The sequence below is a fragment of the Melospiza georgiana genome, chromosome 15 (assembly GCF_028018845.1).
Source record: "Melospiza georgiana isolate bMelGeo1 chromosome 15, bMelGeo1.pri, whole genome shotgun sequence".
NCBI classification, from domain to species: domain Eukaryota; kingdom Metazoa; phylum Chordata; class Aves; order Passeriformes; family Passerellidae; genus Melospiza; species Melospiza georgiana.
The window spans coordinates 17,806,964-17,831,781 of NC_080444.1; the positions used below are offsets into that span (position 1 = coordinate 17,806,964).

The 24,818-nt window shown below is 39.0% G+C and overlaps 1 protein-coding gene and 1 long non-coding RNA gene across 2 annotated transcripts; both read left to right on the forward strand.

Moving 5' to 3' along the window:
- The first annotated feature begins 258 nt into the window (after positions 1-258).
- Positions 259-3,797, forward strand: LOC131089685 (putative calcium-activated potassium channel subunit beta). The gene is made up of 3 exons (XM_058034518.1): positions 259-395; positions 1,804-1,999; positions 3,491-3,797. Exons 1-3 carry the CDS (start codon positions 259-261, stop codon positions 3,758-3,760), a joined length of 603 nt encoding a protein of 200 aa, XP_057890501.1. The 3' UTR covers positions 3,761-3,797.
- A 3,200-nt stretch (positions 3,798-6,997) lies between these two features.
- LOC131089687 (uncharacterized) lies at positions 6,998-23,399 on the forward strand. Its single transcript, XR_009115265.1, has 2 exons — positions 6,998-7,079; positions 23,181-23,399. It is a non-coding gene; the product is annotated as an uncharacterized LOC131089687 (long non-coding RNA).
- The last annotated feature ends 1,419 nt before the right edge of the window (positions 23,400-24,818 follow it).

Sequence of the window (24,818 nt, forward strand, 5' to 3'; positions counted from 1 at the left end):
ACACACACACACACACACTTCTTAAGGTACTACACGATAAATTTAAAAAGTAAAAGAAGAGTCTAATGATAACAAAAAACACAGCAAGTTTGGTTGGATTTTTTTTAGTTCTAGTTTTTGCAAAAATGGGGCTGTTCTGCCACCAATTATATTTCAGAAATTTGTTACATAAGTACAATAACTGTCATATTTTCCCTTTCTTTTCTGTATTTTATTTTACACCAAAAAGAGGCTGTTCAAGTTTCACAACTCTAAATCATGCTGGGAAAGAAGTTGGTGACTGCACAAAAGCGAGGGGAGACAAGAGCCCTCTGCCTGGGACTGGGAATGGTTGCATGCTCCATGATGATGTACTTTTTTATTGGGATCACCATTGTGCCATTTTACACTAAGAGGTAATAAGAGTCATTTGTTTATGAAACGAAGCTATTCTTTTTCCTGTTAGCATCATATACAGTAATTAAACCAGTGATAAAGTATACATAAGTACATTGTACAATAGACAAAGTGCTCTCAGAGAGCTCATAAGGATTTAAAACAGAAGAGGAAAAAAGTGTGGCAAGAATTCATCAGGCACAGTGAGAACAAAAAAGAGGAAATTATTCTCCTCATGGCTAAACAAAACAGACTAAATCAAAACATTTGCTGTAGAATCAAAAAGCCAACCATGCTTATCAAAGCTTGACAATGAAAAGCCAAGTCTTACATAAATAGAAACAGTTAAAAAAAGCTCTTTTATGGGCAGGAGAGAGTCTTGTTTAATAGAACTTGATCAACAGAAGTCATGGTAAAATTGTTCACTCAAGAATCTCTATCTTACTTCCAAATTAACCATCATAAGAAACGAGCACCTTCAACAACCCAGGCAGCCACACCAAATATTACAGAACATAATGAACACTGAAGGAGTTATGAATGCCCACCCTCTTATTTAATTTTGTGAGTTCTGCCTACACACACAAAATCAATTTGCAAAATATCAAAGTAATAAGGAGTGCATCTCACATGTTCATGTTTCAAGATTATGACAGAGAAAGCAAGGCCAGCCGCCTCATTCTTCTTGCTAGAGCACCTTTAATCTCAAAACTATTTGAAATACATTCTCTTTAAAATAGAGTTATTCACATATTTATTTTTTTGCCTCCAGATTACATTACAAAAGATGCATACATGTATCAAGAGTAGTTTCATAAGAACTGGAGTGAGACTCAACTTTCTTTGACACCAAAGTGTACTTCTGTGAGCAAAATGTAATGTGTTAACAATAACAGAAAAGTAGGTCTTGAGAAAAACAGATAAGCAACAGTAAAAATTAACTTTTCCCCAAAAAAATCCTGCTACTTATTTATGCAAGAGGCCCATGTAATAAAGAAAAAGAGAAGTGGGGAAAACAGATGTGAGTTCTGAGGCTTATTGAAAGAAATCAGTAAAAATATTTCTGAGATATGAAGTGCACTGCATTCCAGGTATTTACTACCAAATTTTAAAATCCATAGCAACATTTTTTTCTTGAATAATACGAAGCTGGTTACAGATGGGGAGGTCAGAATCTAACTGAAAACCAAAGAATGCATTAAAAACCAGCAAAACCAGCAAAAACAACAAAAATGTTTTCCTGAACTTGCTATGGCAGCCCTTCTCCAGGTGCAGCCACTGATTCAGGGTGGGCACAGTTCATTACAACAGGATGAAGCAGCTATGAACTCCAGCCAAGTCAGCACACACAGATGTATTTTCACATGCCACTTGCAACAGATGCTTCTGATAAGCTTAAAAGGAATACCTTTTGTTTTGTTTTTGTAGTGTTTGGACAACAGAAACTGTGTGCAAGGTACTCAAAGCCAACATCAAGGACAAAGTTTTCTGCCCAAACAGCAAAGGCTCAGAGGATGAGGAAATCTTTCCTTATCCCTGTCTACAGGTGTGGGTTAATCTGACAGCCTCAGGACAGGAGGTTATGCTCTACCAGACTGAAGATACACTGGAAAGAAATCCTAAGGTACTTGCAGATTGCAAACTCCTTCTTTGCTACTATCTAACACCTTTGAGGAGAGGGGCTGATAGTTTTTAAACCAAGCATCTCAGTAACAGCAGGAGTCACTCATCTTTTACATGTTAACAATGTCTTAAACCAAGGCAATTTAAAAACATTACAGAAACTAGAGTTTTTATTTTTTTAAAATATTAAGTTAATACATTTAAAGGAACTACACCAACATGAAAATACAACACCTATGAACATTTTAAAATATGTAAGTCTCCCAGTGGAAGACCCATTGTAACAAACGGTTTATAAGCTGTGGCTTGTTCAGTTGCTTGTTGAATTAGCAAGAGAGACCTCAAGTTTAGAACCATCCAATGTTAAGAGCACAAATTCCAATTTTACTTGTTTTTTAGGTGTATATTATTAAACAGGGAATAAAGAAGGAGAAAATTGCAACATGATGCACATTTTAGACAGGAAATGAGAAACAAATCAGTGAAAATTCAGACTCTTGGATGCCTGAGACTGAAGTACTTTTAAAATTTAGAACAAACATGTTCAGATTAAAAATGCAAAGCATTTATATAGATTAGCGCTTCCCACTGTGCAAACCTAATAGAATAAAACACTTCAGCTGAAGAGAATTTTTCTAGCTAATGCCTGTCTTTATAATGATTGCCTCAGGGAAAGCTACATGTAATAAAGAAGCAAACAGAAACTACCTACCATAGATGGAAACAAGAGCCTTGTTCACTGCAAAGGGAGGCAACTTCTTGATGTCCTATCTACTTGCACTAATGAAAGTAAAATTTTCAGGTCAGGAACCACCCCTGCTTTTGCCTTGGCCAGGTCCCAGTTTAGTACATTCAAGCGTTATTATACACACAAAATAATACTGCAGAAAAAAAATTTTATGAACAACAACAACAAAAAGCAACAAAAAATTTACTGCTTCAAAGTCTATTTCCAATAAAAACTAAATAACTCTGAATTATTACTACAAGTCAAAATAGTTTTGTTTAACAAAGACAAGGAGGGAGCCCCCAACAGCCATGCTTGCATTTTTCGACTACTTACAACCAGAGGTGTGCAGTGAAACAACTTCATTCTTGTGCACACAGACAAACCAGTGCGAAATTCTGCACAATGAACACTTTCCCACTGTGACAGTGCCTAGAAGCTCTGTTAGGAACTGGAGTTTGGCACTGTAATAAGGAAGTGACAGTGTCAAAGACTGCAGGGGTTTTTTGAGCATGTATGTTATTGGTTTCCAACAATGTAACCCCAATCTGTAAATCTGCAGACTGGGGTCATTGACATGCTGATGGAAAGAGGGAAGAGTGGCATGGCAAATGGACATAATGAAACCAAGACAATCTCCAGGGATGCCAAACCACAGAAGATTTTGTCAGTACTAGCATGATTTTTTTCCCCTCAATCTGACTTAACTAAAAACTTTTTATTGGAGTATTTGTTATAGTGAATCACCTTGATTTCTTGTTTCAGTGCTCATATGTCCCAGACAAGTTGGAGAACTCTAAAGAAGTTAAAGCACGAATAGAAACAATTGCAAGCAATTTCAAAAAATACCAGACTTTCCCGTGTTACTATGACCCAGGAGGAACACAGACCAACGTCATTTTAAGCAGACTTTATCCTGCAAAAGGTCTCCTCTTTGCTTTCCTCTGGCCTACACTCATGTTTACTGGTGGATGTCTGATTATTGTTCTGGTAAAAATTAGTCAGTATGTTTCTGTTCTTTCTGCTTGGCAGTAAAAAATACATATCTAGCATAGATTGTTAGGATTGTTGGAACATATTAAGACACATTTGTTCTGCCTGTTGTATTGGCAATTTATGACTCTTAATTTAACAGGTGTCAATTCAAGGGCAGGCATTCAAAAAAATTGAACAGCAACCTCTATAGATGGCAATCCATTACACAAGGACAAAATGTAAAACTGATTCCCAGGAACGCCTGAAAAAACCTCATGAACACACAAACTTAGTTACTCTCTATTGTTTTCCTGGGCTTTAGGAGATAGAGCTGCTTTACAAAGCTACAATTAACATTTACTACTAAACTCTTCTTCCACGTTTTAGATGGGGTGCTAATCTTCTGTCTGGTTGAAATCAGTTGGTGCCACATCCATATACATCATCACTGGCAGACACATCCTTTATATCCTACACCAATACAGTATGTTCTCATGGTGTACTCATCTGTTGAGAAAAGTAGCTTTGTTATGGTGCAAAAAGGTGTAATTTTTATTATGGATCTCTCTGCCTTTGGGGAAGGGAAGGGAGAAAGCCCCTCAAAACAAAAATACACATACACAGACTTTACAAAATTAGCACTGTAATTATCTGACACCAATTGTATATAAAGAAATATATGCATAAATTACAGGGTATGGTAAGGAAGCCTATACTAAAAGTATGTTTTTCTATTTACCTCAAATCTTAGCCTTGCCTTATTTGAGACAAGTGTGCCACTCAAGGAAGGCTACCTGGGTGCCATTTGCATAGATTATAAAACTGATACAGAAAGGAAGTTATGATATATAGAATGTAGTGTCCTGGTTCTGGACAAGATAGGTTTAATTTCTGCAGGAGCCAGGAGGGGGCATGGCCAGGACCCAGAGGTTATTCTGTAGTACCTCACCTCATTTTTTGGGAAATGGCTGCCTGCCAGCTTGGTTAGCATGGTGGGGGAATGGTCGGGTATTGTCAGGGGTGAGAACTCAGGTGTAAACTGTTTCTTGTACACTCTTTTATTAGTACTGTTGCTGTTACTGTTGGTTGTCTTTTTATTGCTGTTTCCAGTAAATTGTTCTTATCGCAACCCATGATCTTTGCCTTTTGTGCCTCTAGTTCTGCTCTCCAAATCATCAAAGTGGGGAAAAGGAGAGGGGAGTAAACAAGCAACTCGTGGTTTGCAGTGTTTCCAGTTGAGGAATATCATTCTTAAACCACAACAAGTAAAACATGTGTGATGTCATAATAAATACAGCAAGCCAAAGTAACCACAGAAATTTACATGCCTAGCACCAAGATATTTTACAAAAAGATACATTTGTTTCCAGAGCCAAGACTTCTAGGAATGCTCTGATGCACGGAGAGACTTTCTCTGATCTCTGAAAAAAACTGTTTCTCTCAGCCAAATTTCAAATTGCCATTGGACGCAGGTGGAACATGAGATACTTCCTGCATACTGTATTTGACTGTCGTCTGGGACAAAACTGGTACAAGCTTTTTCATCATACAGTTGAATCGGTAAGAGCTATCATTCACAGGGAAGTTTCAGGGCTTAGATACATATTTAATTATATTACAGTTTAATTATTCTCGTTAATGTGGTACAATTCTGTATTATTTATTGTAAGAAAGGCTGACATATTAACTCAGTACATGAATTCTCCAACATTACTAACAAAACAATGTCAGAGTTTGCTTTTCACTATGATCAGGAAATGAAAGGAAGTGACTGCTAAAATTCTTTTTAAAAGCTAACTCCCAAAAATTAATGTAGGAAAAAATCCACAAGGAGGAAAGTATATCCTCACACAATACTTTTGTGACATGCATCAGAAGTTGTGTGTATTTACAAGTCAAATCTCTCTCATTCCAGGAAAGTGAAAGTTCATCTGGCACAGGTACAGATGGTTTGGGTGACCAAGTTGGATGGGAGGGGAAAAAGAACCTGCTTTGTTAGTTCATAAAAAGCTGAGGCAGAAGTGTAGTAAGCAGTTTTAAAAAGAGTCTCCAAATTGTGAAGTAGAACTTACTCATGACTGCACTCAGTCCAGCAAATTTGTAACCCATCACTTTCCTCCCCATCCAGCTCAGCAGAGATAGATGAAGGTTGGATGTTGCTGGCAGACCCTGTGGCTCCACTCATTCAGCAGTCAGTGACCTGGGTTTGAAGAGCAGAAATTTGTGATCTTGCTGAGCTCAGAACTCAGCATGAAGCATGAAGCCCTGGAGTAACTGCTCTCAAATCTGCCCTTGGCTTCCCAAGGCTACCCCCTACAGCCTTGTAGGGGGTAATGTGAGAGACAACTGCTCCCTTTGAAAATTTAAAGGGGTTTATTAAACCTTAACAAAAATACAACAAAGGACTACATAAGGAATAAGCTGCAGTGCTGGGAACTGCCTCTCATGCACACCACGTGGCTAGTTCATCTTCAAGATGGATGCTCAATCTTTTATACCCCTGGGGGTTGTATCAGCTAACCCTGGCCCCTTCAAAGTCTGTCAGTCAGCTCTTTGCTATTTATTGGTGGAAATGGCTTTTTAAAAACTTGATTGGAGGTCAGGTGTTGCCATGCTGTACCCCCTAAGCACCAAGCTTTTCCATTCTCAATTGTCCCATGCAAGGGACACATGTGCACGCGTTCTTTTTACCTGTCTTAGACAACCCAGCCTGTCTGATAGCAACAATACAGGGGGGGAAGGGAACTATGGGGAGAACAGAGGACATTTAAACTACAATAACATAAGTATACATCACTTGAAGCTTTTCTTAATATCCACACAATAGTTATCTTTTAATTATGAGAGCAAATCATCTCATTATCCATCAATAAAACTAATTATACTTATCCCTCTTAGTAGCAGATGAAAATTTATTCAGAGTGCAATCTGAATAACAGACCTCCAGACTTAACTCCACCAAAAATAAAGCAAGTTAATTCTAACATATGAATGGTAATTTCCTTTCAACTCACACCCATAGCAAGTACCTAAAGAAAAATCTTCCACAAATTCTTTCCTCTAGCAAAGTAATATCTCCTATTTGGACAAGAAATATTCCATGTTGTATTGCAGTAAACATTTTATTTAGTTGTTGGTTTTGCACTGGGCGTTTGATAATCCGCACAGATCACATGGTCTTCCCCCCCCCCCCCCTCCAAGCCCCGGTGGTAATGGTTTGTCCCAGGTTTACTCCTCCCCTCGCCCCTTCCTCACTTGTATCCCATTGGCTGTGGCCCGTTCCCCCGCCCCCCTTCCCTGAGCTTCAATGTCCCGGGAGGGGCGCGCATCCCCCTCGCCCCCCAGCTCTCTTTTCCTGGGACGTCGCCTGAATCCCGAGGTGAGTCCTATCTAGGAGTAGAAACAGGACTTTGGTCCCGAGAGGAGAGCGCCTCTGTCTCTTGCTTTTGTCCTTGTGAAGGCTGCTAGGGGCTGGGGTCCAGAGCTAGTCGGATCGGACTCGAACGGCCCCAGGAGAAAACCAGCCATTTACAATTCCAAGTAAAAACAGCTGTGCAGAGAGAAAATCACACACAAATCGGGAAACTCCATTTTTTCTGGATTCTTGCCAAACACAGCTTCCTCTTTTGTCCAAAATAAATGGGATGTTAATGTGAAAAGCCAAATATTCTATTGCAGAAAACAAAATGTATAGACACCACAAAAGACTGTTCTTGTTTTTAAATAATGCTTTGCTTATGTCGAGAGTGCTGGTTATTTTCTACATCTTTGAAGTCTTTAAGTTAGATATTCTTTTTCCTTCACATTTTCACTTAACTTCAAAACCAAGTGTTTTCCCAGTGCATGATGTTGATGAATTACTTTTTTGAGCCACTCCATTTTTCTGTTCTTTTTTATCTACAAAATTTGTAATTCCCTAGACTGAAGTTTTAATAACACACTCTATGCTTCTTACAAGCACACAAGAGGCAATATAGCCTTTGGAGGTTTCTGTTTCATTGGGATTTTTTTATAATATTGGATTATACTATAAAGTCTACAATAAATTTGATTTATAATGCTCTTTCTCTGAGATTCAGCAAAACACCTTCTATGAGAACAGCTTCCATACAAGCAGTGACCACTGCAGTTGCATAATTCACATTCTCAGAGGCAGAGTAGATGATCAAAGTATATATTAAGCATTAAAACTCCTGCCAGCAGAAAGTAAGCAGCAGCACAAGCAGCTGGAGATTAAATTCATCCTTGAAATCTGTTTGATTATACATTATTTTTACTGGCATTGATGCTGAGACCACAGGAATAGTGCTTGAGCTGACTGGAAATTGTAAGGAACACAGGAAGAATGTGGATAGATTTTTATATCCTGATGAATACTTCAGTTGCACAGGCCCTTTATATATCTATATGAATAATAGTGTCATCCTGAAACTATTAAAAGTCCCATTATTCAAGTGCTGTGCACTCTCAGAAGCAGTTTTTCTTCTTGATGCCAAATAAGACTTGGTCACGGTGATTGTGTTGGAAGATGAAAAAGAACAAAAGTTACAGCACTATTATTGAGGGAACTAGCATTCCTCCTAGGCCAAAAAAAACCCCAAATTCCACCATCAAGAAAATTGCAAAAGTTTGTAAAAAGAGGCTGGTTTTCTGGATTAGCAAGATTCAGATTTCATCAACTTGCAATAAGATAATGTTTCTCCAACTTTGATGAAGCAGCACCAATGGGAGCTGAAGAGGAATCTGCACTGACTTGCTGAGAAGACATCTGTTAATCGCCAGCATGTCCTTGCTGTACCTAAACAATAGCAGGTACCTTCTGACTTCTGCTGACAATTTTGAGTTCAGTATCCTGCTAATTTATGCTATTTTATTATCTGGTCCTCAAAGCAGCAACAGGGCAGATATCATCAAGACACCGATCCGCAGAGATTCTTCACTCATATAAACTCGTCGCACTCGACAACAAAATGCGTTTCAACTGAGTTACTGGAACTCTGCTTTTGTTTTGGTTTAGGGGATTTGAAGGGGGAAAGGGGAGAATTATTGGTTTTGATTTAGGTTTTTTTATTTTTTTGGGATTTTTTGTTTGGGCTTTTTTTAATAAGGAAATGAGGGAAAACTTTAACAATTTAGGGTCTCTAAACTATTCACTATTCAGAAGACACAAAAAATAATTCAGATATATTACTTTTGGTAATTTTGATAATAGAAAGAAAATAGTATTTAGAATTAACTGTGGTAATTCCAAATTTAAAAGCTGGCTTGAAGTTACAGAAATTCCTGTATTTTTCCACTAACCCACTAATACAGAAAAAAATAATTCTAAGGATTGATTGGAGGTAGTTACACTTTGTAAGACAGTTGGAGTTGTTCAGCCGTGAGAAGAGGAAGCCTTAGAGGGGAGAACTTAGACCCCTTTCAGCACCTAAAGGGGCTCCTGGAGAGCTGGATAGGGCAGGATTGGAAAAGTGCCTGAAGTGACAGGACAAGGGGGAATGGCTTCCTACTGCCAGAGGGCACAGATAAATAGGGTATTGGAAAGAAATTCCTCCCTGTGAGAGTGGGGAGGCCCTGGCACAGGGTGCCCAGAGCAGCTGTGGCTGCCCCTGGATCCCTGTAAGTGTCCATGGCCAGGGGATACTTGGACGGGGCTTGGAGCAACATGGTCTAGTGGAAGGTGTCCCAGCTCAAGGCAGAGGGATTGGAATGAGATGATCTTGAAGGTACTTCTAACCCAAACTGCTCTGTGATTCTACTTCTTACCTCTTCTAATTCCAAACAGATTTTCAGAAAGTCTCAGCATGCTAAATAGGTTAATCTGCAAGTGAGGATTCTTGCAGTATGCTTTAGGGCAGATTAGCTGGCCTGAGAACAAGACAACATTGCCCAAGTAACTGTAATGTTCTTGGCACTTTCTACTCTTTGATGTTTTAACATGCCACACGCTTTTCCAGAATACACTGCCAGTATCCATCAAGTAAATGCACAGCACAAGCTTAGGAACTGATTTATTATGCGAGGTGGCTTTATTCCTTCCAAAATGGCCACCCCAGGGTCACCTCTGCATTTTCTGAAGGAATAGAGTTCTTTTAAGAATGCCCTACTGACTTGTACTTTATGCACAGGACATCTATGCTTTGGTCTTAGTGTAGCAGACTGTATTAGAAGATTGGGTCTGTCACTGGAGGAGATGAAAAAAGTGAAGTGAAATTTTGGCTCAGACATGAGCTGCTTATGTAAGCTACTCTGAGTGCTGTGGCTCAGCCTACAGCATTCCAAGCACCAGCTCAGGAATGATCATCCCTTTTACAACACAGCGAGGAGAAAGAATGGTGTCAGCTGTGCTGTTACTGCTGACTTCAGCAGAAACCTCAAGTATTTAACTGACTCACAGCTGACTTCCTGACTGTGGCAGCTTCAGGCCAGGGCTGCTGTGATACCTCATTTAGAGCACAGGTCAAGGAGGCATTGAATGCAAGTGATCAAATCCCAGTCTTTGGCACATCTACCTCCAAGAAGTCACATGATCAACTGGTTTCAGAAAAGCACAAATCTGTTTGGTCTTTTTAATAGATAAAGCATCAGTTGCTTTTCCAAGACATCTAAATATGCACTAGTTTATTTAAATATATAACATATATAACTACAACTAGAGAAAAATTGCAAATAGATGATTACACTGAACTGGTGAGGCTAACTTGAGAACAGGATTTAAGGCAACGGAATCCATAAACTACAGGGATAATATCACACTGTTAGTCTCATAAATGAGGCTTAATATAAGAGGATAAAAAAACAGATGCTTCACCAGTAGATAGCAATACAAATAAATGTAGTGTTAGCAACATACTTGAATTACAGACTGTTGAAAAGGCCAAACTGTTATACATGCTCCAAAATTATGATTATCAAGTTTGCTTAAAGATATTAGAAAATCCTAAATAGAGTGTAGTGAGGAACAGCTAAAACGCATTTTATGTCAGAAAATATACAACATCTGACATGACAAAACTGTTTTACTGGTGGGCTTTTTCCCCCAAACATTCTCTCACAACACTGCGCCCAAGAGCTGCTTTCCAAAGCATCAAGGTATTTTGCCTGGACTAAAAAGTACATGAACTCTACTGAGGTTCTGAAAATCTTCAATAGAAATACAAGAATCACAGCCCTTACCATGAAGGTCATGTAACACCCTTACCTATGTACTCCAGTCTCATAAATGTGCTCTTTCATGAATGAAAAAAGTACTGCATAAATCTGTGAAAAATAAGGAGTCTGAAATGCAAATAAGAGCTAAAACAGCTTTTAAAAAAACAGCAAAACCCACAAATTAAACAAAAAAATAAACCCAGAATCCTACTCTTGATGTTTGTAGGTGAGCAGTTGGAGAATGGACAGTTTAGGAGAGTTTAAAGCAAGTTGTGTTTTTATGGTGGTGGTTGTTTTGTTGCTTTTTCAAGAAAAAGAAGAGGGAACCTTTCAGGCAAGGTCAGTCATAAAATATGTATCTTTTCTCACATAATAGACATCTTAATAGGCCATAGAATATGAGGCCATCCTACTATTCTGTTTCTAGCCACAGGCTGTGAAATAATTCAGCAGGCCTCAGGATGGCTGGCACAGCCACAGCCTGCCCCTTGAGCAAGCTACAGCTGGTGGCAGGCTACAGGCTAGGTATGCTACACAGAAGAAGACTCCAGATGCAGTTTGCACTATGAAAACATTGGTTTGTCAGCATGGGACACCTAATAAATGAAGCTCCCATGTCCCCAGCGACCTAAAAAGAAAAAAAAACAATTAATAAATGAGGAACTCCTGTAGTCTCACATCTTCTTAAAAAAGTTGAGTGAATGGAACATTACAAGAAGTCTGATGCCCAGATGGTTCTTCACTGGAAAGCAGGATTTTTTTTTAACAGTAATGAATAAAAACCTGCAGTAGCTCTTTTGGAACAAGATTAGCAACGTGTGTTCCATCACTTTATATTCTGAAAGTTAACACTCTTTATGTCCACGGTTGCACAGAATTTGTCTACATGGAAATGCAGCAAATCATCCATTCAGTGACATTTAAAGTCTCTTAGATGGTTTTAAGAAGAAGTATTTTATGCGGCTTTAAAATATCAAGACTTTACAGGAAAGCAATATAAAAAAAAGAATTAAATTTAAAGACTTAGTGAAAATGCTTCATGACCTCAAATCACACCACTGTACAGCAATATACTTAAGCCTATTAAGAATAAAAAAAAAATCAATTATAAGAAGTTAATTAAAAAGAAGAATCAACAACTACCATGTCATTCTATTTTTCCCCATCTTTTCAACTCAACCCAGTTCCATGTCAAACCAGACACTGACATCTGATTGCAATAGTCAAAGAGATCAAAAATTAAGAATTTACCTGACTATGAAAAATGATGGTACAAATTCTAAAAATTAACATAGGCTTTTTTCAGCATTCAAGAGCTCAGAGACTAAAAGACACAATTAATTCCATGAGACCATTACCATGTGTCTCACCGCATCTGAGAGAAACAATTCTGTACAGAAGACCGACAGCATTTATCAGTCAATGTCTGCTTTGTGTTTTCTAGTAGCTGAAGACGCAAACCAGACTTGGTGCCCATCTAGGCAGCTGTGACAGCACAAGAGTGCTTTCCAAGTTCTACTCAGGGGAACCAAATCATAACACTTTCAAGAGGCAAATTTTCCTCAGAGTAACAGCTCAAAATAAGAGCAATACATTTCTTTTGATGCAAGCAACACAGTTTAGGTAGTATTACAATATCACAGAAACAAACAAAAAATAAGAAAAAAAACAAACAAAAAAAAAAAGTAAGAAAACAAAACAAATCACTTCCGCAAACTCAAACAAACACATGAAACCCCCTAAAACCAAAACCACCACAAACTAAAACCATAAAACCGTGAGGCACCTTGCCAGATGCTCCACACAACCCCTGACAAGCTGGGGACCAGCAAAGGTTAGGAACAAGATAGAAAAATATCAGAGTAAAATTATCACTAGTAAACTATCAGATTAAAGCACTTTTAATAGTTGTAAGAGCTCAGACATCACCAAGAGAAAGAAAAGCAACCCCTAACCTTTCTAAATGAACAGCACTTAATTTTTGTATGGTAATGAACATTTATTCTATAAAGTTGTACAGAGCTGTCATGATCCTAATTCCAATTTCAGTCAATTTACCTCAGCAACTGTAAAAAAAACTTGAGTTCCCCCAGCTACAAGCACCTAACCAGAGCAATACAGCACAGACTTAAGCTGGTAGTAGACCTGGGTAGCATAACTAAATAAAATTTTAATGGCCTTTTAACAGCTATTTCATTTACATTATTTCAATTATTTCCTTACTTTGATTAAAAAATGTCAGATATTTTGATTTCAAAACAAACTTAATAAAGCAGCACCACATCTTCTGTTCTCAATATTCCTACTCTGGAAGTTCTGCTAATGAAAGCACAGATGGGATTCTTTGGTTTGGTTTGTTGTGGGTTTTTTCACATCTGATTATTGACTAAACAAAGCTGACTAGCTGGGGAGGGGTCTGATGTTGTTTAGGTGGACAGGGAATGGTGTAAAGGAAGTAATTTCAAAGTTGACCCATCTCTCTAATATTTGGGTGTTTTCCCCTAATTATTCTATTAACTATCTGTTCAGGGATGTAAAGTTGGTTGGCCTAGAAATTTGATTTTTCCCACACCATTTTACAAATACAGTAATCTTTGCTGCTCTCTCCCTATGGCAATTGTGTGAAGCAACAGCTCACATAAACTGGTTTTTGAAGACTAAAGGAAGAATTAGGCTTGAGCCACTCAGAATGCATGGGCCTCGGCTGTTGTCTTTATTTACAGTGTATTTTCATTATCTTTTATTGTCATCTCTTAAATCCCCCTGCCAGTTGAAAGAGTTCTTTTTGCACCTGGTCCTTTCTGCTCTTACCCTAACATGTTTCCACTATTTCATTTGTATTGGTCTCATAGAGTGGTTATCTTACCATAAAAGGAGGATCACTCCTACAGACAGCAGCCAGCTTTCTTAGTATTATCTTCCCAGACAATTACTTATCAGCTTCTCAATCCTGCCTGTTTTTCAAAGGCCATTATTCCCATCCTGTTACTGCTCTTATTTCTTTCATGTAAGACACTGAGCCTTGTAATTTACAAATACCTTCACCTAACAGCAACCCTCTCTCAGTCCCCCCTAAAATCATGCAGTTGTGGAAAAAGATGATAAAATTTCGTTTATTGGTAAATTCTTTAACTTTACCTGCATTTAGTATTACCTCTTGTACTGTAATATCAAGTTCACTGCCTGACTGATATAAGAATGAAGAGCAATTTATTACCTTTGAAATGTTTATGATCAGTAAAAATATGGACATTTGAGGAAAACAACCAAAATATTTTGATATTTGAAGAAATATCAAAATAAGGCAAAGTGATTAAATCAAAGTGATTAAAGGGATTTGCATATACTGCACTCTGTCAAAATGAAATTTAAAAGCTAAACAACAAAACTTGATGTTTAGCAATCTTTTCTGTTTCAGAATGAAAAATAAAATTAAAAACAGCTTCTTGAACTGATGGTGCAGCACTACTCTGCTGACTGGTCGAGTCTCAAGATCCAGCAAATATGCAGCTAAGACTGAAACTTGTGACCCTCTTACTTGTAAATGTAGTACTAAATTGAGTATTTAGTGTTTGATGACTGTCAGTAGCAATCCTTCACTGTGATAACATATTTTTACAGATTACAACTGCACACATCCACCTCCGAAGCCTCTCTGTACGTCTCATTATGCAACTGCAAATAATATGAAAACAGATTATCTTTGGCAGAAGTTACAAGTGGGCTATATGACACATTTTGTTTAAGTAATATTAACTTGCTCTCCAGTTCCATTAAAACTATGGATGTGGTTGAGGATAGAAGCAGAACTAACGCTGAGTTTTCAGCAGAGATTAAAGAGCATAGCCTCTATTTTAGTACTTCTTGTTAATAGTGAAAACAGTGAAATTTCTTCTTTTCTGTTTATATGCAACTTTGGCAGAAACAAACAGGAATCTTGCCTTTCCTGGACAGGTGGGAGCAGAGTTATCTTATTTTCTTCTTGCTGTTCCAATTAATCTCTTCTGCAGAATTGGATTTTGCACTAATTTCTTGTTCTCTGTATTTTCTCACTTCAGTGACTTCCCTACTGCACAATTCATTTCAGAAAGGCATTCAGGCTGCAAGTTGCAAGGGAAAATACCTACAATGCCATTCAACTGCATGCAAAAAGAACAGGTGAAAAAAAAGGTATATGTAAAAGAAAACTGCAATGACAGAAGTTTGCATTTCACATGACTACTCTTTGGGGTACTAGTAGAAATTTACAGTTTATTTACAGTAGAAATTAACAGTTATATATTACATCCAATCTACTCCAGATTATACTGCCTCTCTGATCTTTTATTCTTCATTAAGAAAATACTCAGTGGAATAACAGTCAACAAGTCTAACTGGAAAAAAATATTAGCCAATTCAAATGGAAATTAGAAAAACCCTGTTTCATTGAATTGATGGAAGAAAGAATAGCTTACATTTTTATAGCTTTTAACCACATCTCAGTACTTTAAGAAGACCTACCTCACTTTAATTCACTTTTGGATATAGCACTAGTGAGACACCAGTGAAACCCTCTACTAAAAACTTACTTTTAGGAAGAAGAGTCAACCGTGTACATCAGAAATATGCCACGCAGCCTCCTGCCATGTGACTAGCATTATTTCACCTTGTAACTTGCATCACTTCCCTTGTTCTCCTTCAAAAGAGAAAATCAACAACTGCGGTACCTGTTCCATATATGATAAGGCTAATCAACCAATAAACTTTTCACTGAATCCAGCCTTAATGCCTGTCATTAATCGTAATTTCTCTTTCTACATTATATTATCATATTCCACTTCCATTTCTAATCTTTTTTTACATTACTACAGTTCCAATTGTAACAAGGTATTTCTGTAGTTTTAGTGTAAGACATCCTCTGATAGGCATTTATAAAAAAAAAATTTGAACAAAATACTATGCAATACCATAAAGTATTGGCAAAGATCCAATATGGAACATTTAAAGACCCCCACACTCCAACTTTACTTTTCCAAGCAAAAACTTGATATGAATTATGTCTGGGAAGAAAAGTTACAATAAACCTCACCACCCAAAATACAAGCCACAATTTTCTATTTTTACATCCCTTAAAACTCTTAGATATACTGCATCCTACTGGTCCTCTGCTCGAGAAATCAGAGCTACTCTGAACAAGCTACCATTTTAACATTCCCTACCTTGTATTTCTTAAACACTGTCACACAACTATTGCTCAATTATATGGTGCCCTTGAGAATCAAGAGATCTTGGCCTTAGAGGCAACTACCAAATCCTGCGAGACCAGTCAATGAATTATCATACCAAATTGAATTAACCCCATTTTGAAACAGCTCCTTTGTTTTCTGAGTAACATTGTATACTTATCTTTCAGGCCTACGACATTGCAAATAATTAAGTTTCTAATAAATTTCTAGCAGCCATATACAGCTGTATGCTTGCACAGACATTAGTTTAGAGGCAGAGGTTTGTAGAGAGTTTTAAAAGGGAGACCAGAGCATTACCACTTCCTCTCACTCTCAGTTCTGAAAATTCATCTTGCTCTCGATGAAAAAAGTGCAATGCATGCACATATATTCAGATCCCTTAAGTAGTACAGCCTTTGCAGAAGAAACAGTTTTAGTTACAGTTTATTTTTCATAGGCATGCAAAAGAGTAACATGCCAAAACAGAGGTATACTTTTCTTAGTGGCTCAAAGGCTGATCATTATAGAGAAAATGTAACTAGATAAGCTGGAATTTTTAAAGAACAAAACAAAAATTAGAGTCACATGACACAGAAGTCCCCATCAAGCAATGAAACTGAAGGGTTTCATGGGATAAAGTTAGGATCAGGTACTGAATGGTGAGCTGCAGTAGTTCCAGTCTCTTCTCTAAGTGAACAGTTATTCTGCCCCTCAGAGCAACAGCTCCCCTCTAACAGCACTGTATGTATAGAAACTCTCACCTTTCACAGCCATTTGGTAAATACTGATAAGTTCTAACTCCAATCTATAAAGGCACATTATTAGGGGTTCTGTAACTACTTTACTTATTAAAGAACATTTAAGACACTCAGAAAAGCATAATAAAGAGAGAACTGATGCATCAGCTCCTTCTGAATTAGAGCTTCCCTCAACTTGAAGGCAGTAGTCCTAATTCAAGGGGTGAAGAGGGGCCATGTTGCCACAGGATAACCAGAGTATCTTTTTATATGTCACACAGGTGAAGGAAATCTGGCATGACTTGCACAGTTGTAATGAACCTTCCTGAGTCTTTAGGGCATCTAGCAACATTTACCCTACCCTTGCATTTTCAGAGGCTAGTGTCATGCAGTGCTAGTATGCTCCAAAGGCACAAGAGAAGATAGAGCCTGAGTATGACTTAAGGAGGACCACGTGCTTTCCTTACCATCTCACATAACATCTTAGAAGACTAGCTGTGATTTAAATTCACAAAGCATCAAAACAGAACACACAGCTGTAAAACACTCAGAATACTTTCTTTCATGCTGGGAGAGGCTTTTGGGAGAACAAGATGTTTGAAGACTTTATCACTGCAGTGGAACAGATAATTAGGCAATTAAAACTATGAAAAGTAGAAAAATCACTAGTTCCAGATGAATTGCACTGTGGAACAGAATTGGGAGAAGCAAAAAATCAGAAATTAGTGCCTTTCACAAGCATCTTTAGAGCACAACCATAAGAGTGAAAGTTCTGGAACAAAGGTAAAAGGGTAGTTAATTTGCAGAAACTTACCTGGTTTTGCAAAGGAATATTTTGAAGGAGTTGATTCCTAAAATAATCTTGCTTTTCTTGTGTTAATAATTAGAACGCATTAATAGAAATCCAAGAGGTGTCATTCCAGCTTCATTTTTGGTAACCCAACAAGGCCCTTTCCTCCTAGGTTTTTAATGGTATTAGCAGTATCTTCACATATACAGGCTTCTTGTTTAATCATTCTGCTCAATAGGAAACCCTCTACAACTCAGTCTTCCCATCCCTACTTGCTTTCAGGCCACGGAGAATGCACTCATTGCACACATGAGAGTAGTGAAAGAACACCTTAACTTCCCACAAAATCTTCACAAAGGCAACTTTGGAGTAGGTGTTCTGCTCATCTACTGTGTATCACATGTAGTAACATTTCCAGAAGCCGATCTTCTCTGGAGGTACTGAACACCCATCCCAGCCAAGGAGAATAAGGGAGTTAACCTGCCCATGCCAGCTGTAACGGAGCATGCTTCTCCAGGCATGCTTTCTTCAGTGTATACATCTCACTATGCAAAGCTCTTGGTGGAGGAGACCTTCTTTTGCATAGACACAAAAATCTCTGCTCTGGTACTAAGACTTTCCAATAAGAACATGCTAAAAAAGAAGCTGGCAAAATCTACTAGTCTACCTTGCTAGTCCCTAATTTGCTAGCTTTGCTAGTACCAACTATGAAATTCTTGGCTTACAGCCTCATAGACTTGTTGCAGATGTAAATAAGGACATACCAACCCGACCAGAGGCTGCACAGTGGTATCAGATGTGATACACTTCCCTTACTGCCAACTGCATGGAGAGGCCACAGTCTGTAGTGGTTTAGGTTTGCCAATTTGAAATTTCCTGGCCAACGCACCAATTAATGTGGTGGGTTTAGCACTGGCCAAACATTAATGCACCCACTAGAATATACTTACTCATTTCCTGCTGTGAGATAGGATTAGGAGGAAGGCAAAGCAGGCTCAAAACTTTAAAAGAATATAAAGAAAGCTTTAATAACAGTAACTAAAAGAAAGAATAATAAGAATCAGAATATAACCTTTAAAACACTTCTCCCCCTACAACCTTTTCTCACTCACAATGTACAGAAACAACTCAATCAGTTTATCACTTTTAGAATAGCCTTTCTGCAGTTCACTTAGGGAGAGGAGTCCATCTAGTAAATTTATGGAGCTTCTCCACAAGAAAACAGTTCTCTTATGGCTTTCAGTTTCCATGAATAGCAGCCATCTGGAACATCTACAATCATAAAGTCCCTCCCATTTTTACAGCCTTTCCCACGGCTGTGTTTATGGCCCATGTCAACTTATGGGGTACTATTTTAAAGATGAGCTGTTCAAAAGCAAAGGTTCTCTTTATCTATCTTTGAAAGCATCTTCATCTCTGGGAACAGTGGTCTTCTTTTCTCCCAGGAGGCACAGGGTCTTCATCACTCTTCTCTCTTTCTCTGTTCAAGCTTCTTATGGGATCACAGCTACTTCAACATTTGCTTACATTAGCATGGAGGCCTTTGCAAGATATATACAATTTGAACATTTTCATCTCCCCATACCTTCATGTATTAGAGGGGAAGAGAGTCTGATGTATCAATTACAGACTTCTCCAAAGCTTTACAAGAGAATTTCAGCCCCAAGATTAAGGCATCTCCTCATCCCTCCCATCTGGGACTTGACTTCACTGACCTCGGTGTTTTCATGTAGTCCCTTTACATGCCTGCACTTGTCCTTTTCTCTCACTCGAGGGAAGACTGAAGCAGTGAAAGAGTTAATATTTCGCCCGGGGCCTGCAGATGGTCACCTGACCCCGGCCAGGCTCAGCAGCTTGCAGCCAGAGCTGCGGCTGGGCTGGGGGGGAAGAAGCGGGCAGGATCTTAACAGACAGGCCAGAACTCAGCAGCATCAGGCCGCAGTGGGGGGGCAATGGCTTCTCCTCCCCTCTGTCCTGTGGTTGCGAGTGAATCTCAGTGGTGGTAGAATCCTGGCTGAGCCAGACTGGCCCAGGGCTGCTCCAGCGTAGCCGGGGCCCAGCGGACCCTGGCCTGGGCTAGCAGCAGGTCAGGGCTTAGCAGTAGGATGTTCGCAGCTGCAGCCACAGCCGGCCCAGCGCCGCGGTCTCCCGTCCCCGTGCCCAGCAGCCGATGGGGCCCAGCCCCGCGGCAGAACCCTCCCAGCCCGGCCGAGAGAGGGGGACTGGCCTTGTTACCTCTTCTCAGGCCAGAAAAGAAAGAGAGAATTCTCAGGATATTTTGGTTTTAACATGGGTGTTCACAGAGGCGTATCGGCTTTCTCAGCAGTTCAACAGATTGTCAGTTCTCAAAGCTAATTACTGATTGGGTTTTTGTCAGAGGAAACTTCTAGAAGTTTCTAAGAGAAACTTCTCTTAGAACATCACTTCTGTGAGGCAAAACCAGCACACCTCCTCACACGTTGCTGCAAAAGGAAGGACTTCATAGCTGCAATCAATTTCATTTTATTATTGTAAATAACCATTGCTATTGTTAAAACAAGTAGAAGCCATAGAGCACAGCTAAGGATTACATGCCAATTGAACTGTGGAGTATCTCCAACTGCAATAAGCCCACAAAATGGTTCAAGTATTAGAAGAGAGTGGACCTTGTGCCTAGTAAAGGATTTTCCTTGTAAAAAGTATTTAGAGGAAAAGTAAATTCTCACATTAAACAATATGAAAGAAATGAGGCAGGAGTGGGGTGAAAAACACATCTGATAATACTTGAATTTGCAAAAGCATGTATATAGTGTAAGTTTAAGAAACCAGTAATAGTGATTTACAACAGTTTCTATTTCTTGGCTTTATATGCAGAAGTTTTACTAAAAGAAATACTAAGCAATAAGCTCCGGGGTGAACATACAAACAAACATAAACACTTTTAAAAAAATTCAACAATTTTGAGCATTATTTTTTCTAATAACTTTCTAGTTATGATTCTTTTAGGTAACTTTATGGAAACACTCTAATTATAGCAGGTCTTTGATGTCTGTGCAACAAACTAATTCATGTAGTTTCTTCCTTCCTGAATCAGGTTCTCTCAGCTTAAAACACAAGCTGAATGGGAAAAAAAGGATGTTTTTCAGAGTTTAAAATTCTTTGAAATTAGACAGACACTCTTATCTCATCCCAACAGCTTGAAGTGAGACATTGGCATGGGAAAGAGATGGGTAAAAGTGTGCAACACCATTGCATTGGCTGCGATGACCCTGCTGCCTTCTGGTGCATTTCAGAAGGCAGCAGGGGGCAGGAGAAACAGGTCTTGGACGTTTTATACTTTAATGTATAGCTCTTCATACAGTGCTATTCTGTTGTTAGACTCAAATTTTCATCTATCCCATTGCCAGAGCAAAGGCAACTGTGGCAGTCTCATTTTATTCTTGTATTTATTGTGTCAAGAAACACAAGGGCTGCTTGAAAGCACTGCATTAGATGAAGCACTCTAGATATATGTGTGGAGAAACATGATCAGAATACAAGTGTCCTCTTGCCTTCAGTGGAGATCAAGCAGATGGCACAAAACTTAGCATTGATCACTTGTGGCTATAATACATGCATCCTGTATACCACTACCTCTTGAAAAAAACACAAATCAGGTACACCAAATTCACCATAGTGATATGCCATAGAAAACAAGATTTTGCAGACATCTCCACTACCTTTTCTTCTGAGCATGACAAGTAATTGGTTTTTCTCACTTTTTTTTAATAGTGAGAGAAGCATCTTGGCATTAATCATGGGTTATAACCAAAATCTGTCAGCTCTTTTGTATGACAGACTTTTACAATTCTTTATTCTTTCCTCTGCTAGTGTTTGGCAGGATATGGATGATACAGAGGAAAGTGGAAGAAAAAGAATTACATACACACAGATGTAATTTTAAACCAGCCTTGATTTTAAAAGCAACCAACCTGTCTAGTATTCTTAATGTGACAGACATTTTTCTGGTGCAGATTTCTTTTGCAAGCGAGTAATGTTAATATGAGAAAGCTGTCTAAGAGCTACATTTCTTTTCTACAGAAAACGATTGAATAAATTTTCCCAGTTTCTGCAAAAGTAAACGGCTCTTAACAGTTCATGGCACTTTTACATTTACTTGTTTGAAAGTTACCTAAGCCTGCTTTAGTTTATCCTAAGAAATCACTTAAACATTAAAATTCATAGTAGAGTATCTGCATGCTCCAAACAGCCAACACAGCCACACATGTCCAAGAATTCTAAACTTATATGAAAAATAAGTGTTTCTTTTTTTGTTCCTTAAATATGACTATATGAAAAAGAGCTTGATATTGTATTTTAAAAAACTGCATCATAACTGAGACTCTTCAGCCTTATACAAATATCTCTGCTAATAATTTAGTTCAAAGCCTATTGTCAATTCCCAAAACTACCCCTGCCTCCAACCAAACACACAAAACTTGGAGAAGTCTGACCTTCGCATAAGAACTGACCACATTTCAACAGGTGAGCAGCATTCAAGTATAGTATTATTTATAGTTATAGTTATAGTTATAATATTTATAGTTGTCAGGAGTTTCCACAGAGATCACCGATACTCACATAGCTGCCAGAGGTGTACCAAGAAGTGTGATGAGAGGAATGGCCAACAAAAAGAACATAACTTACCTGAGGGCACCAACAGAGGAACTACTAAACTACAAAGAAGAAGAGAGAGTTTATGTTGTTTGTTGTTTCATTTTATTAAAGAGGACAGCATAAATAAGTTTGGTACTGCTTCACTTTCACATGAGAAAGCACAAGGGGTGTAAGTGACAAGCAAAACTGAAACAAGCAAAAGGCATTTCAAATGTATGCAGTAAGCAATGACCTAGATTTTGAAGCAAGGTATACACATCCTTCAAATTAGCAGAGACAGTAAAGCATAAAATGACACAGAGAAATACAAGTTACTGACAGTTAGGAACTCTTTCAGTTTTTTAGGCTGCACATCAGTTGTTTTCACAAACACTTCTCTGAACACATTGGAATAACTCACTATAGTTGCTGGCCAGGACAGATTGATAAACACAGGTTACAAACTACACATGGTAGAAACAATTACATAAGGCTTTCAGCATAACTCCAATCTTCATTGCACACAGCAACTTCTTTCAGAACATCCAATTCCCAGAATTAAACCAGAACACCTCTGAAGAGACAAACAATAAACCTTATTGGAAACCTCCCAAAAGCCTACAAAATTCATCCTATGGACATAACAGAACAGAGGAACAGTATAAACTGTTTCCCTTACCTTTGCTGAGAGTGCCTGTGATGAGTTTAAAAACAGTCTGGGCAAATTTGACAATCCCATGCTTGCATCTTCTTGAACAGCCACTCATGGTTCCGACAGATAGAAAGACTCTTCTCTCTTACAAATTTCAAGAATAACAATAAAATTAAAAAGTGAGTCCTTTACAAAGTTGATACGACTGGTTGCGCAGTGCTCTGAGCAGAACTCTGCTCTCATGCACTGAGCCCCAGGCTCTGCACTGAGGTTTGCTCACTCTGAAGCTACTACGGAGGACTGCAGTGGAGCAATGCACATCTCTTTTCAGTTAAAGGTACAGCTCTCCCCATCATCCTCTCGGCTGGGACTGCAAGCACCTGCTGCGATGCCCTGATAGAAGCTGCTAAGCACAGCAACACCTCAGCCAGACGGGCGAGGAGGGAGGGTTTGCTTCTGCAGGCTGTGCGGGCTGCCACGCTGGGTACAGGGAATGCAGCAAGAGATGGCTGGAGTCACCAGCTTCTGCAAATAAAAGCTGCTGATTATAGCTTTTCTTGGTGCCCTTTTCTTGCGCATTTCAATAAAATTGTCAATTTTGATCTAGTCAGGTCCGGAAAACCAGAAAATAACACTTTAATTTTTTTTTTAATTTATTTTTTATTTTACCAACACCATAGTGACACTGTCACATGTAGAAGGCTGCATACCATTCCTTTGCAAAACCTGCTAGAAGTAGGAAAGCATAGCTGCACCCAGGGGTAGAAAAAAACCACTTTATTTTAATTATACCAGCGTAGACGTTTCTCCGGTAGTGATTTGTCCAGCACAGAGGGATGTGCCACCTGCCCTTTTGGAGTCAGCAGGGCTCAGGCTTACGCTTCTGTGCAACCCCACATTTAACTTTTCACGTTGTACTGGTGCGGTGCTTACTTCCTGTATAATAGGAGTTATTCCCCTAGCAATAGCCACAGCTCTGGCTTCTCCAGTTCAATCAATTACTGCTGCATGTCTTGAATACTCTGAATAAAAAGACTTGATGCATCCAGCAGCAAAGCAGAGGCATCTCAAACCCCATCTGAGTACTGGGTAGAGTTGAGCATCTTTAGGATTAATTCAGCTGGCCTTGTCTCAGATGCTTTTTAGCAACCCCCAAAATGCACTATTTGCTTGCCCCAGCCACAAGGCTTACCTCAGGTTTCTGCTCACACCCAGCCCATTAAATTGCTTTATCAGCCTTGTGAGAAATAGCTACTAACTTTTCATAAATTTAGAAAGGTTTATTAAACCTTATCAAAAATACAAAAGAAGACTGAACAGAGAAAATGTTACTGGCGCCGGGAGCAAAGGATTTTCCTCACCCTGTGCTCACCCACTCAATGGAAGTTTTGCCTTTTAACCCTTTAGCCCCTCCCAAAATTCTGTCCATCGACTCCTTCACTGTCCAGTGGTGGAGTTTACTTCCTCAAATCCTGACTGGAGGTCAGATGTCGCCATAGTGACAAGCCAACCCTCCCAGATGTCCCAACCTTGGCTGTCCCTTGATTACAATGCAGGGGGTAAAAAATAACTATTAATCTATAAAACTTTTCTTAACATATATACATGATATATGTCTGTTAATTGTGAGAGTCAATCATTGCATTACTCATCTATCACAGCCTTCTCTCTGGCAAAGCCACCTGGAGCCAGCCATCATTTCAGAGCAGCAACTACCGAGCAACGCCTTTACTGAGGGACAGGCGCAGCTTTACAATTCTGGGAACCTTTCACTCAGAAAGCAATAAACCGCTTTACAGGAAAACATACATTCCTGAACCAAAACTCAGGGCTTTGCCAAATAGCTCACCTTGCTGTGAGACTCACGACTGTCCATCTCTCCCAACTGGAAGTGCCTTCCTGCTCCTCATCCCAGCCTCACATGCGCACCCCCGCACTGCTTTCTGCCCCTTCCCTTCCCTTCCCTTCC